Consider the following 12316-nt stretch of genomic DNA (forward strand, 5'->3'; position numbering starts at 1 on the left):
AAACCGTCAGGAGTCTGTAATGGATATCCTGACATGGGCTCAGGAATACTTTGGTAAGCCTTTGTTAGTCGACACCATTCGCCGCTGCATCCACAGATGCAAGTTAAGGCTTTACTATGCAAAGCAGAAGCCAAATATCAACACTGTCTTGAAGCGCCGCCAACTTCTCTGAGCTTGGTCTCATCTGAGATGGACAGTAGCACAGCGGAATCGTGTTTTTTGGTCTGATGAGTCAACAGTGCAAATAGTTTTTGGACAAAACCACCGTCCTGTTCTCTGGCCAAAGAGGAAAAGGACCATCCAAGCTGTTATCAGCGTCAGGTCCAAAAGCCAGCATCTATCATGGTATGAAGGTGTATCAGTACCCATGGCATGGGTAACTTACACATCTGTGAGGGCATCATTAATGCAGAAAGATATGTACACATTTTGGAGCAACATATGCTGCCATCCAGAGCAGGACAATGACAAACCACATTTTGCCCGGATTACAAGCGCATGATTGCGTAAATAGAGAGTGCGGGTGCTAGCATGGCCTGCCTGCAGTCCTGACCTGTCTCTGTTTAAGAATGTGTTGCGCATTGTGAAGCACAAAATAAGGCAACAAAGTCCCTGTAGAGTTGCACAGCTGAAGAAATGCATAACGGGTGAATGGAGGAAAATTCCGCTTGCTAAACTTAACCAACTGGTGTCTTCAACGCCCAAACCCTTAATAAGTGTTATTAAAAGAAAAGGTGGAAGCCATGTTGTTCAATTAAACCAAACATGCAGCAAAATATCATCGATATACTAGACTCCTATTACAAGTTTATTTTCAGTGCTTGCCATCTCATTTACAAATCATCGTATTAACTTTGTATATGAGCAAACTTCCGCATGTAAATACTGAAGAAACTTTGGACTTAAGTCGCCAAGGCTGAACACCACAGTCCGCAAAGCCAGAAAAAAATAAAATAAATAACACCTTTCTTGTATAAAGTAAAGATGTTCACAATGTTTGCACTGTTACTACTCCCATCAGTTGGCCATTTGCCAATTTGGCTCTCATCAACCAGACACATGATTCCTTTGGTTCCCAGTGTAGCAGGATTTCAATGGATACATGCAGCAAACACAAAATGATAAAGAAAGTTGGAGAAAGATGCTCTAGAATGGTGATTTCTCCACTGCAGCAGATGGGCATGGGATCTGAATTTGGGGCGTAACAGGTTCTGGATGGGGCTGTGCATAATCCATGTTGATCTGATGGGATTAACACGCGAGTGCCAGGCTACGTCTCCAGAGCCCAAGCTTCGAATTCAAAGTCACTATGTCATAAAAGCCTGGCCAAGGGAGACTGGATCAGCCGGAGGTACGGCAGCGGGAAACTGGCAGAGAGAGCCTGGCCATCTGGTGCACTCTTGAACCCAGAGAACAAAGCAACACTTTTACAGGGGCTTGGTAATGCTGGACACTTGTTACACTAGAGAAATATTTCATACAAAACTGCTAGAGGCAATACTGCTTAAAAACCACTGTTGCATGATCAAAAGTCCTACCTGGGAGACAAATGCAGCATCTAAACTTTATTAAATATGACTGAACCTACAACTGGACACATAACAGATGAGGCCCAACCTTTGCCATGCACACCGTTGGTATGTTCTGGCAAAAAAAAACAACAAAAAAAAAAAAAACGGAGAAAACCTATCAAATCCAATGTAAAATAATGCTTTGGGGTTGTTTTGAGGCTGGGGGTCCACAAACTCTTAAGCATTATACTTTAGCCTAAAACCTGGTTGCCTCTGACAGGGGGTTATGACATGGCCATATACGAAGTCTACTTTTTCACCAGAAACATTTGTCCAAATCAACAGAAACAGCTGTAGGACAACATAAATGGTTTATAGCAACCACCCCGATCTCTGAATATAAACTCTATTAAGAGGGCACTCCACACACAAAAACCTACAAATATAAAGATCATAAATGCTGTACTAGATAGAGTATAGAGTATACTGTGTCTACAACATTGATAGACTTGACAGTAATAGACTTGGATATTCTCTCCAGTGGGGGCTTAATCAAATATTAATTGTTGGGGTGGTGATAGTTTTGAAAGCAGTATTTACCCATAGTGTACGGGTATATATATAATACATATATATGTATACACGGGTGTACCGTGCTCATTTAGTCATACCTGAACTTGTAAAAATGTTCGAATACCAACATCCAATACCACAAAATACTATGGGATTTAAGTTATAGTGTATGTTGATGACGGTAAAATGACAGTGATCTAGCAAACAAAGGAAAGCAGACTGCAAACTGTGCTCTGTGAAAACATCCAGGGGAAGAACTACAGTATCTTCCTACAATACAAGAAACCTGATTTAAAAAAAAAAAAAAACTTCAGTGGTCACCGACCGCCTTCCTTAAGCTCTACCTTCCTACAGGTTTCATCTCCAACCAAAATCTAAAACACCTGTTTTGATTGATCAAGAACTTCTAAAGGCAATGATTAGATGGTCAGGTGGGCACGATTACTGTTGGAGCTAAAGTCTTCAGGAAAGTAGATCTCCAGGAACAGGGTTGGTGACCACTGATCTACACTTTTTGCAATTAACGGCAATTTTTAATGATCACACTCACTGATTATTGTTCTGTGCACTCTGCTTACATGCACTATAAATCTCCAAGATACTGTTTAAATGCCACAAACTAAGCAACCAACATAAACCCCCTGATTGTTTAATACGACGTATCAGTATTAACGAGCACCAAAAATCATACTAATGGGAAAAAACGGAATTGATGCATCCCTAGTTACTATGAATAACTGCTAATATCTCCTGACTGTAGCGTCATTGAGCAGCCACTGTAGAGTGATTTCCCGTAATTCCTCCTCAACGGAGCCCATCTCTCCTTTCTGCTGTAACAAGCACTTTTGAAGAGCTCTTGAACAATATAAGTCGGCAACCCTGGTGCCTTGTAAATCACCCATTCTCCTCAATGTATCATCTACTGCCCTCATTTTAACCACCAATCATTTCATCCCTGCCTGCCAGTCCTGGAGTCATACATGTATTCGTATACACAATTTGCCATAATTACTGCCTACAGAACTGCAGTTTTGTCATACTACCTAGACCTCTAGCAGAAACTATACAATGAGCGTTCTAATAATATGCAGCGTATATTATTGCAGTAAATCTTCCATGAAAATATATTCAAGTGGAACGTCGGATCTGCCGCACAGCCCATCCCCCCGAAGCTATAATGCATGTGGAAAATTACCTAGACCATTTGATTAGAAAATGACACCTGAGAGAGAGAGAGAGAGAGCAAGAGAGAGAGAGAGAGAGAGAGAGAGAGAGAGAGAGAGACTCTTAAAATGAAAACGAATGACAGCAGTGTTGCGGCAGTTTTCTCCACCAGTTTATTGGCCTGGGAGTCGAAGTATGCTGCAATATCTTTAAATAGGCAAGATGAGACAAGCGTGACGGGATCAGAAATAAACTGCTAACACCACTTTCAGATGTAACCGTGCATTAATTAGACCACGTCACAGAAGTGCAGAGTGTGTTTTTCCCACCTAGCACTGCTACTGTATCTTCCATATTGATGCTTTAACACTATAAAAATCAATATCATATCATTAGTGTAAGTAGATAGATCGGACAGATCTCATGCACAGATCTCGTCAGGGTTAAATCACATGTCACGCTTCTGAGACCTATAATCTTCCCTGCATAAATATATCATTCATGCAAGTGGTAGTGGTAGCGCCACAATTGGGGTGCCATTTGTGATATTACAAACATAAAATATGGTTGTAAAGTAAACATAAAAGACATTTCATGTTTACCCAGATAAAGTCATAAATATTTTAAAAACATTAATAAAACTTCAAAAATCATGGTGTTCTTGCATTCAAATTGGAATCTCAGACTTGAACTATTATACGACATAAAAGATGTCCGTTTAAATGTCCGAGTCATCCCTGTTACTTGAACACATCCACCCTATGAAATATTCAGAACATTCCACGTCACATGCTGAACAGGAAGTCGCATCATCTAGTCAGACATTCATGTTTTTAGGAACTTAAAACTGTCAAATAAAAAGAGTGAAAGATTCTTAGATTCAATGGACGAAAAATGATGACCAGAAGGTCGTGAGTTTAAATCCTCAAAGTGGCAGAAATTCACGGCAGTGCCCTCCGTATTCGGCCTCGCTGCTACGACATGCTACCTGAAAGCGTTCTCCAATCAAATAAAAGCATCAGCATCACAGAAACGAATTCCTACCTGACCACCAGCTACACAATTTAGCGCTTTGCTTTCTAAATGCCTCGTGCTGCTCTTTTAAGGTGTCTTTCCCTGATCATGTGAAAAACATCAAAATAAATACGACGTGACAGCAAAAAGATATGTCGCAGCCATGACCTTCAACTCCTCACAGAACACCAAAGCATGTCTTTGAGCATTCGAGCACGTGTTCGAGCTCAGCTTTAGAGCAACACTAACTAGACATTCACTTCACAGCACTGAAAAAAGACCAAATCGTATCGTCTATATATTATATATTCAATTTAACTACACGTATATTGTATGCAGGGCACACGGTGGCTTAGTGGTTAGCACGTTCGCCTCACACCTCCAGGGTCCGGGGTTCGATTCCTGCCGGGGCCGTGTGTGTGGAGTTTGCATGTTCTCCCTGTGCTGCGGGGGGGTTTCCTCCGGGTACTCTGGTTTCCTCCCCCAGTCCAAAGACATGCATGGTAGGCTGATTGGTGTGGCTAAAGTGTCCGTAGTGTATGAATGGGTGTGTGACTGTGTATGTGATTGTGCCTGTGATTGTGCCCTGCGATGGATTGGCACCCTGTCCAGGGAGTACCCTGCCTTGTGCCTGATGCTCCCTGGGATAGGCTCCAGGTTCCCCGCGACCATGAAGAAGGAGTAAGTGGTAGAAGATGGATGGATGGATGGATATTGTATGCTTTCGTTGCTAGCAAGAAATGCTTAGCATGCGGAGAATAAAAACAGAATTGTAACACACAATTCATTTACATTTTACACAGCGTCCCAACTTTTTTTTTTTTTGGAACTGGGGTTGTACTTGAAATATGCAAATGCACATCGTTACATCGAGTGTCCATCTTTCCCTTTCGGCAAACAGCCTTTTCGGCTGGGTGGATTTTATTCCTGTTTAGCCTGTGCGCTAATCGAGCCGAGAGAAAGCGGAAAAGCATTTTCAGCTAAAAAAAAAAAAAAAACGCTTCGGCTACACCGTAACCGTTTGCACGTGAAGCGCCGAAACGCAACCTGTGTCTTTAACCTAAAAGCGAAATTACAAACTACTTTTTAAATGTTCGAAAATTCGTCAACTAGAGGAATTGGTCAAAAAAAAATTTGTTTAATATAGTTAAATTTATCCAAAATTCCTCATTATGATAAAGCAAATATAAGCTTGTAGTGCATGTTTCTAGCAATACTTGCTCATTAAACATTTTAAATATTCTTTTCTTTGCAATAAAATCAGATCATTTTGACTGTTTCAAGCATTTACTTCAAAAAATGAAGTCACATTGTCTACTTTTCACATGCTAATAATGAGCAAAAGCCTTATATTTGCTTTATCGTAATCTCTTTATGAGAAATTTTAGATAGATTATAATATATATTTACGATTTCATCTTACAGTGTTTAATCTTGTAATCTCTATGAGAAATATTCAATCAATTTGCCTTGATTAAAGATATTATCATCATGAGGTCTTTTTTTTTTTTGCAGTGTCAATTTGGGCCGGTGTTTTGGTCCTAATCCTTGATTTAAAAATTGACTGTGTGTGTGTGTGTGTGTATATATATATTTATATATATACATTAAATGTCATGAAATCCAGCTGTTACTGTAGTTATCCAAACACTGGATATAAGCGTAATGATAGTTCCGCATTTTTCTGGGAAACCACCTGGAGCACAAAGATGATGGACGGGAATATTAAACGGATTCACGCGTCCGCTTGACTCGAGGCCTGTTTTGAAACCCCCGTCCACGCTGCTGCTGGAATGTCTCCTGTGTTTACAAGAGGGCCGTTTTACTACACAGTAATTTTCCACTCTTGCTGCACATCGGCGATGTTCCTGCATCAAACTGATCCTGCACACACACACACACGCGCGCGTGCGCGCACGCACACACAGAGCTTAAGGGAACTTAAGGAAGCTTCTACAGGAGTTAATGTAATATTGGTGAGACTTACAACCTGCCTGTACTTACACAGTGTGTGTCCAGCTGGACAGATATGAAATACAGGATGCACCGATTCATTTTTGAAGCTCATCCAAAACAAATAAATAAACAGCAAATGTTTTTTTTAAAAAACGAGCACTCCAGGGAAAACTGAATTATCGAATAGATATTTTAGGACGGTGGTGCAAAAAAACAGAAGCAAATATGTAAGAGGTATCCACACACATACATATACAGTATATATCTATGCATATAGTATATACATGTATACACACACACACACACTATATATATATATATATATATATATATATATATATATATATATATATATATGTATCACATATTGTATTAAAGGTTTTACTTAAGGTTTTACACATTTCCAGGTGAGACTTGCATATTAAAAGTACTACAAGTTTGGGCCTTGGGCAAACTTTGCCATGCAGTCCCTCATCCAGTCCTTCTTCCCTTCCCTTTTCTTTTTTGTGCACCTGACAACCTCAAACCATCCTAGAAAACTCGCATGAATGAAAGTGACTAATAGTCAGAGACCCCTTCTACGGTACATATGAGAAAATCCATGAGAGAATATTTGACCATGAAACCATGTCAGTGGGTCTGGAGCAGAAGACCAAATAATAATAATAATAATAATAATAATAATAATAATAATAATAATAGGTCTACATTTTTGACCATCACATCCTTTCTCAGGTTTTATTCTGCATGTCAGTGGATTACTAAACCCTCCTGGGCTTCTCAGCCTGCCTGGGCTCGGGACAGCTTCCCTTATTGCAAGGAAAGATGCAACTTAGTATTGTTTTACTGCGAAAATGTCCAGATTTCAACCATTCAAGCACTTTGTTTACATTTACATAGCTGATCCAAAACATATCTATTAATATAAGAATATGCATGGTGATTAAATTGCGCATGGGAATGATCCACATGATCCGTGCAGATGCTGGAGGAGACAGGTCACAGTGTTTTGAAGCATGGAGAGAGAGAGAGAGAGAGAGAGAGAGAGAGAGAGAGAGAGTCACCTTTGGCTTTTCAGTTTGCTCTCCTTCTTATTGATAACCCCGGGCACACAGTTGGTGAGCTCGGTCCAGTCGGCGTGCAGTCCGCAGCTCCAGCCCGTGGAGAAGCGCGAGAACAGCCAGGTCTCCTTGCGGTTGGGCCGGTAGCACGTGCACTTCTTCTGACCGGGTCGGCAGTCGCAGGGCAGCTCGAGACGCACGTTCTGCACGAGGTGACGGCCGAACGTGGTGCCGCCGGTCTTCTGGATGTGCAGGAACACTAGCACGTCATCGCCCTTGATCTGGAAGTCGACAGCGCGCTCGAGGTCGCGTGCGGGGAAGTAGTACTTCTTGACGTAGTGCGGGTCGGGAGTGGGGAACGCGTCGGCGTCGTCGTCCTCGGGCGCATAGGCGCGCGGCAAGCCGAAGTTGGACGTCACGCCGCCGGGCGCCGCGTACTGATAGAGGATGAGCATGAAGAGCGCCGAGCCGACGACGGCGAACAGGAACTTGCCGCTCCTTTCGACCATGGTCCCGTGCGGCGCGAGTCGCGCGCTACCGTCGGCCCGCTTGGCGGAGCGGAGCGCGGCGGCGCGCGGGCCCCATCCACGGAGCACGCGGCGCACACCAACTCAGTTCAAAACAAAACTAAACAAAACCCCGCACAATAACAATAACAACAACAACAACAACAGGCGAGACACGAGCGTTCAAAATCCGACCGCGTGTGTACGGTCTCCCGCCTCCTCTTATACGCGCCACCGGAAAGCAGCGCGGCGCGTGTGATCGCCGGGATTTAAAGTCCTCTCTCTTATCGACTCGGAGCTCCTCGCGCCAGCTGCGTGAACCACGGCCGCGCGCACCACCTCACCACCCAACCCCCCCCCCCCCCTCACCCCCCACCCCCAGCAAATGCGCGCTCCCAATTACACGCGAAAAGAGAGAAATAGACTATTTAAAATATATTTTTTTCCCAGTGCAAGTTAAAGGAGAAAAAAAAAATTATTATGATGATTATTATTATTAATAATAATAATAATAATAATAATAATAATAATAATTGAGAATAGACTATGGAATAACAAATCACACAACCAAAGATTATTATTATTTTTATTAATACTGCTAATATTACTACTACTACTACTATTACTACTGCTACTACTACTAATAGTAATAATAATAATAATAATTGTTAGGCATAATAATATTATGTATTTGTAACAATATGATAATTATATGTTAATCATGTTATAGCAAACAGCTAATTACATGATTAATAATAGCTCATATTTTTAACATTTATGTCAACTATTCAAAAGGAATGATCTGTAAATTGTTGGGGTTTTAAAAAATAATAATAATTATATACCGGGCAAGTTGAAAGGAATTGGAAATAATTGGCAATTCAATGAAACAAGTTTATTTTATATATAGGCCTGTTATATTGTGTATTATAATATTACAATCAAGTGTGCCTGTGCACTACACAGTTGTGGTGTATATTTCAGTGTGGGTTTTTTTTTTTTTTGCCCCACTGGCACAGCCATTTATATGAATTGTATGCTAATGAGGTGATGAGTCAGGAGTTTTATGGCAAGAAAACACTCAAATGTGCAGGGACTGAAGGAGAAGAGGGTGGGAAACACTGACTCAGCTCATGAAGGACCTGATGATTTGCTGATGAGCTGAACCGAGGAGAAAAACACACATGGAGGGGATGAGTGTGTGAGAGAGTGAGAGAGGCTAATATGTAGCTTGGTTCTGTTCTTATGTCGATATGGTATTTTATTTTTATTTTGCATTATGTGAAATGATGTCCATACTTTTTTAATCATAATGATGTAAAACAATAGAATCAGTCTTCCTTAGCCTTGTTTTTTGAGCTGAATGGGACTCCACAGCTAGTGGGCAGTGTTCAGAGCACATGTCAGTGGTGAAATGCATGCCTGTTCTGCTAAAGTTCACTCAAAGAGCAAACGAAAATACAGGATATCCTTTAAACTGGGTGACGATGTTGAATTAGCGTGAAAATTGAAGACGATGAAAGATGTGACTATTTCTAAACCCAAATCCCATGCTAGTTATAAACTTATAAGCTTTTGGTCTTATGGTTATTGTTATGACTGTTGGAATCTGCACAGCTCTTTATCTCTTCCTGCCTCCTTCCTCTCTCTCTTTAACACACACATACTCATGTACAGTGAGAACCAGATGGACTAGATAGTCATGTTTCATTTTTTCTTCAGACTCATGTATGTATGTTGATGAAGGACGATCGGCCACAAAATGCAAAGCAGGTTTGCATGTAGCGACACCCACAAACATCCATAAAAGGTAACGCTGACCGTGAGCTGTAAGCGCAAATGGAGAATTAAACGGCAAAAGAAAAGGAATTTCTCAGAGGCAGAAGTGGGAGTTATTTTGAGAAAGAAGTGTCAAACAAAATGGTTTGACAAAAGGTATCTCTTCCCTCTTCATGGCCCTTCCCAGATGCCATGCTGGAAAAACAGGACGGTGTGTCTCATAAGGAAACCTGATGTATTCATCAAAAAGCCGGTGATGGCACGCAGCACAACAGGAAGCATACAGCACAATCCAGATCAAGACATACCAGATCGTTCACTTACCGGCCACTTAGTCCTGGCTCTCAAGTGTTGCTCAGTACTAAAAGACTAACTTGTACACCAGCTTAGCCATTGCAGTGCATCCTTCATTTACACCATAGAATTAGTTTTTCTTTATTAAATGACTAGTCTTATTTACTTGTCTTAATTTATTGATTTGTGTTGGCTTGGTTTCTTTAATTATTCATATTTTTCCATATTTCATGTTTCTTTAATTAAATCCGTTCCTATTAAATGACTGGATTTCATCATTAAACTTGTGCGTATAATTGAAATAAACAAGATATTTAAAACTTGACAGCATATTCCATATATAAAATCACAGAAACTCATCACTGTTTTATACAACGTAAAAGTCTCTCGGTCAAGGTTTATAATAGTGAGACGGATGAGAACGTTTCTTCTGTAAATTCCCCTTACGAATGATTCGCATGCGAATTAGTTTCATATAATATCCAGCTTAATAAATGAGGCCCAATAGAAAATTGGGAATTCAAGTAGCAGGAGAAGGAGAAGAAGTCAGTGGATTTATTGTTGGGGGGGGGGGGTGTATTATTTACATGGATACAATGCCCCCTAGCCTGAAAACTATTACCCCGGATGAGTTGTTTGGCCAAGTATTAATTGCTTAAGAACTTAATCAAGCTTCTGAAGCATTAACTCGACTTGAAACAGAAGTTTTTCTTCCCATGCTGTTGGTTTGCTGCTGGTTTCTCATTCAGCCTCAGTCATTACCAAGCTCATTAAACTGTATCAATTATTCATGTACTCCATCTGCAACAAGCAAGATATAGAGAGAGAGAGAGAGAGAGAGAGAGAGAGAGAACCAAGGAACTGATACATTGGATGGAAAACTGGAAAACACCACTGATAAGCCAGTCAAGCATGCTTGCTGGGTCATATTTATTCAGTCATTATATAAAAAAGTGTCACATTATGAGCTTCACATTGGGTTTTATTACTAGGTAGTGAGAGCGCCAAGGTTGGTTGCTTCTGACAGCCGAGTGACTCACGACTCAACTGTCCAATTTATATAAGGACACTTTTCTGTCTGGCTGACTCAGTGTTCAGAAAGTCTATATAATAAAAATAAAACGATCCAAGTTATTAATAGCCCCGTTTCATAAAAGCTAAGATCTTACTAAGATGCTCACTCAACCATTTAGCAGTGATAAGTTATGAAACGTAACAATGTGCACTTCTGTCTCAGTCATTTCTAATTTTCCCATTTTCACTCTGCAGGACAAAATATATGTAACATACAAAAATACGAATCATAAACCAAATTAATAATTAAAAAAAAAATAGCTGGGGTTCTGTGGTTTCCAAAAAGGGGCGCTAATGAATAGGGCTGTTGCCAAGACAGTCACCATCAAGTCCAAGACCAGGACTAACCGAGATTAGGTCACGACCGAGTCTTAAGAGGGGGAAAAGGCCAAGTCGAGATCAAGTACCATTGAAAGTGAGACCATGTCAAGATTGAGACCAACAACCATTGAAAATTCTATTCTATCTCTGCTTAGTCGGAATGAAAACCTGCACCCACACCGGCCCTTTCCGGAGAAGATTGAACACCCCTGCTCTACAGGCAACATATCCAATTATCCGAAAAATGATTGACCAAAATTGCTGTCTGTACCTGTAGTCGTTCTATGTATAAACCTACAGATGAGGATTTCCATTTCAGAGAGGCTTTCAAGTCGTAGCTAAAAACTTTATAACTGTTCAAGAAGGCCTTGACAAACCTTTATCTACTAATTTAATTTTGCACTAATTACTGCTTAATCCTGGGTTAGATAATGTTTGAACCAGTGCAGTGTCATGGAGGATGTCATTGTCAATGGCCTGGAGCACAGAAAGGTAAATAGTTTGACCATAAGGTATGAAACAGTACTCATAATCTTGTCTCCTTGTGTATCAGAGTGTACTTGACTCTTAAATCGAATGAAGTGTGTGTGTCTGTCTGTGCTACACAGTTGGTCCAGGTAAGATTGATCAAATCTTCACAGTAAGAATATAGTTTAAGGCAACACGGTTTAGGGTATTTCAGTGGATCGGACCAAGCACTCAAAAAATATTGTAGCAGAACCAATCAATATGTGAAACAAATGGCCATGGTTTAGTGATTCCAGATTTCTCTCCCTGAACCATTGCAAGTTCTGTAGCAAATCTTCTCCTGCACTTTCATTCATTCCTCTTCAGGAACTGTTTTTTTCTTGGTCCAGGTCATAGATCCAAAGCTTATCCCGGAAACCCTGGGTGCAAGCAGGAATAAACTTTGGATTGGATGGCAGACCAAAATGACCATCTTATTTATAGCCATGAACAAATTAATCATTAATGGTTAAACATTAAAAGGTAACAATTGTCAGCATTCAGTTAGGTACTTATCCGGTCCTTAGTTGCTTTTTTTTAGCTGGACCTTTCGTCC

The 12316-nt window shown here is 40.7% G+C and overlaps 1 protein-coding gene across 1 annotated transcript in view; it reads right to left on the minus strand.

Annotated features, from left to right (window-relative positions):
• hs6st1a (heparan sulfate 6-O-sulfotransferase 1a) overlaps positions 1-8073 on the minus strand; it is a 118923-nt gene extending 110850 nt beyond the window's left edge. The window contains exon 1 of the mRNA XM_053628315.1: positions 7283-8073. Coding sequence (XP_053484290.1) covers positions 7283-7788 — 506 coding nt within the window. The 5' untranslated portion in view covers positions 7789-8073. The remainder of the gene's footprint in view (positions 1-7282) is intronic.
• Between the last annotated feature and the right edge of the window lie 4243 nt (positions 8074-12316).

The sequence above is a fragment of the Ictalurus furcatus genome, chromosome 7 (genome assembly GCF_023375685.1).
Source record: "Ictalurus furcatus strain D&B chromosome 7, Billie_1.0, whole genome shotgun sequence".
Taxonomy (NCBI): Eukaryota; Metazoa; Chordata; class Actinopteri; order Siluriformes; family Ictaluridae; genus Ictalurus; species Ictalurus furcatus.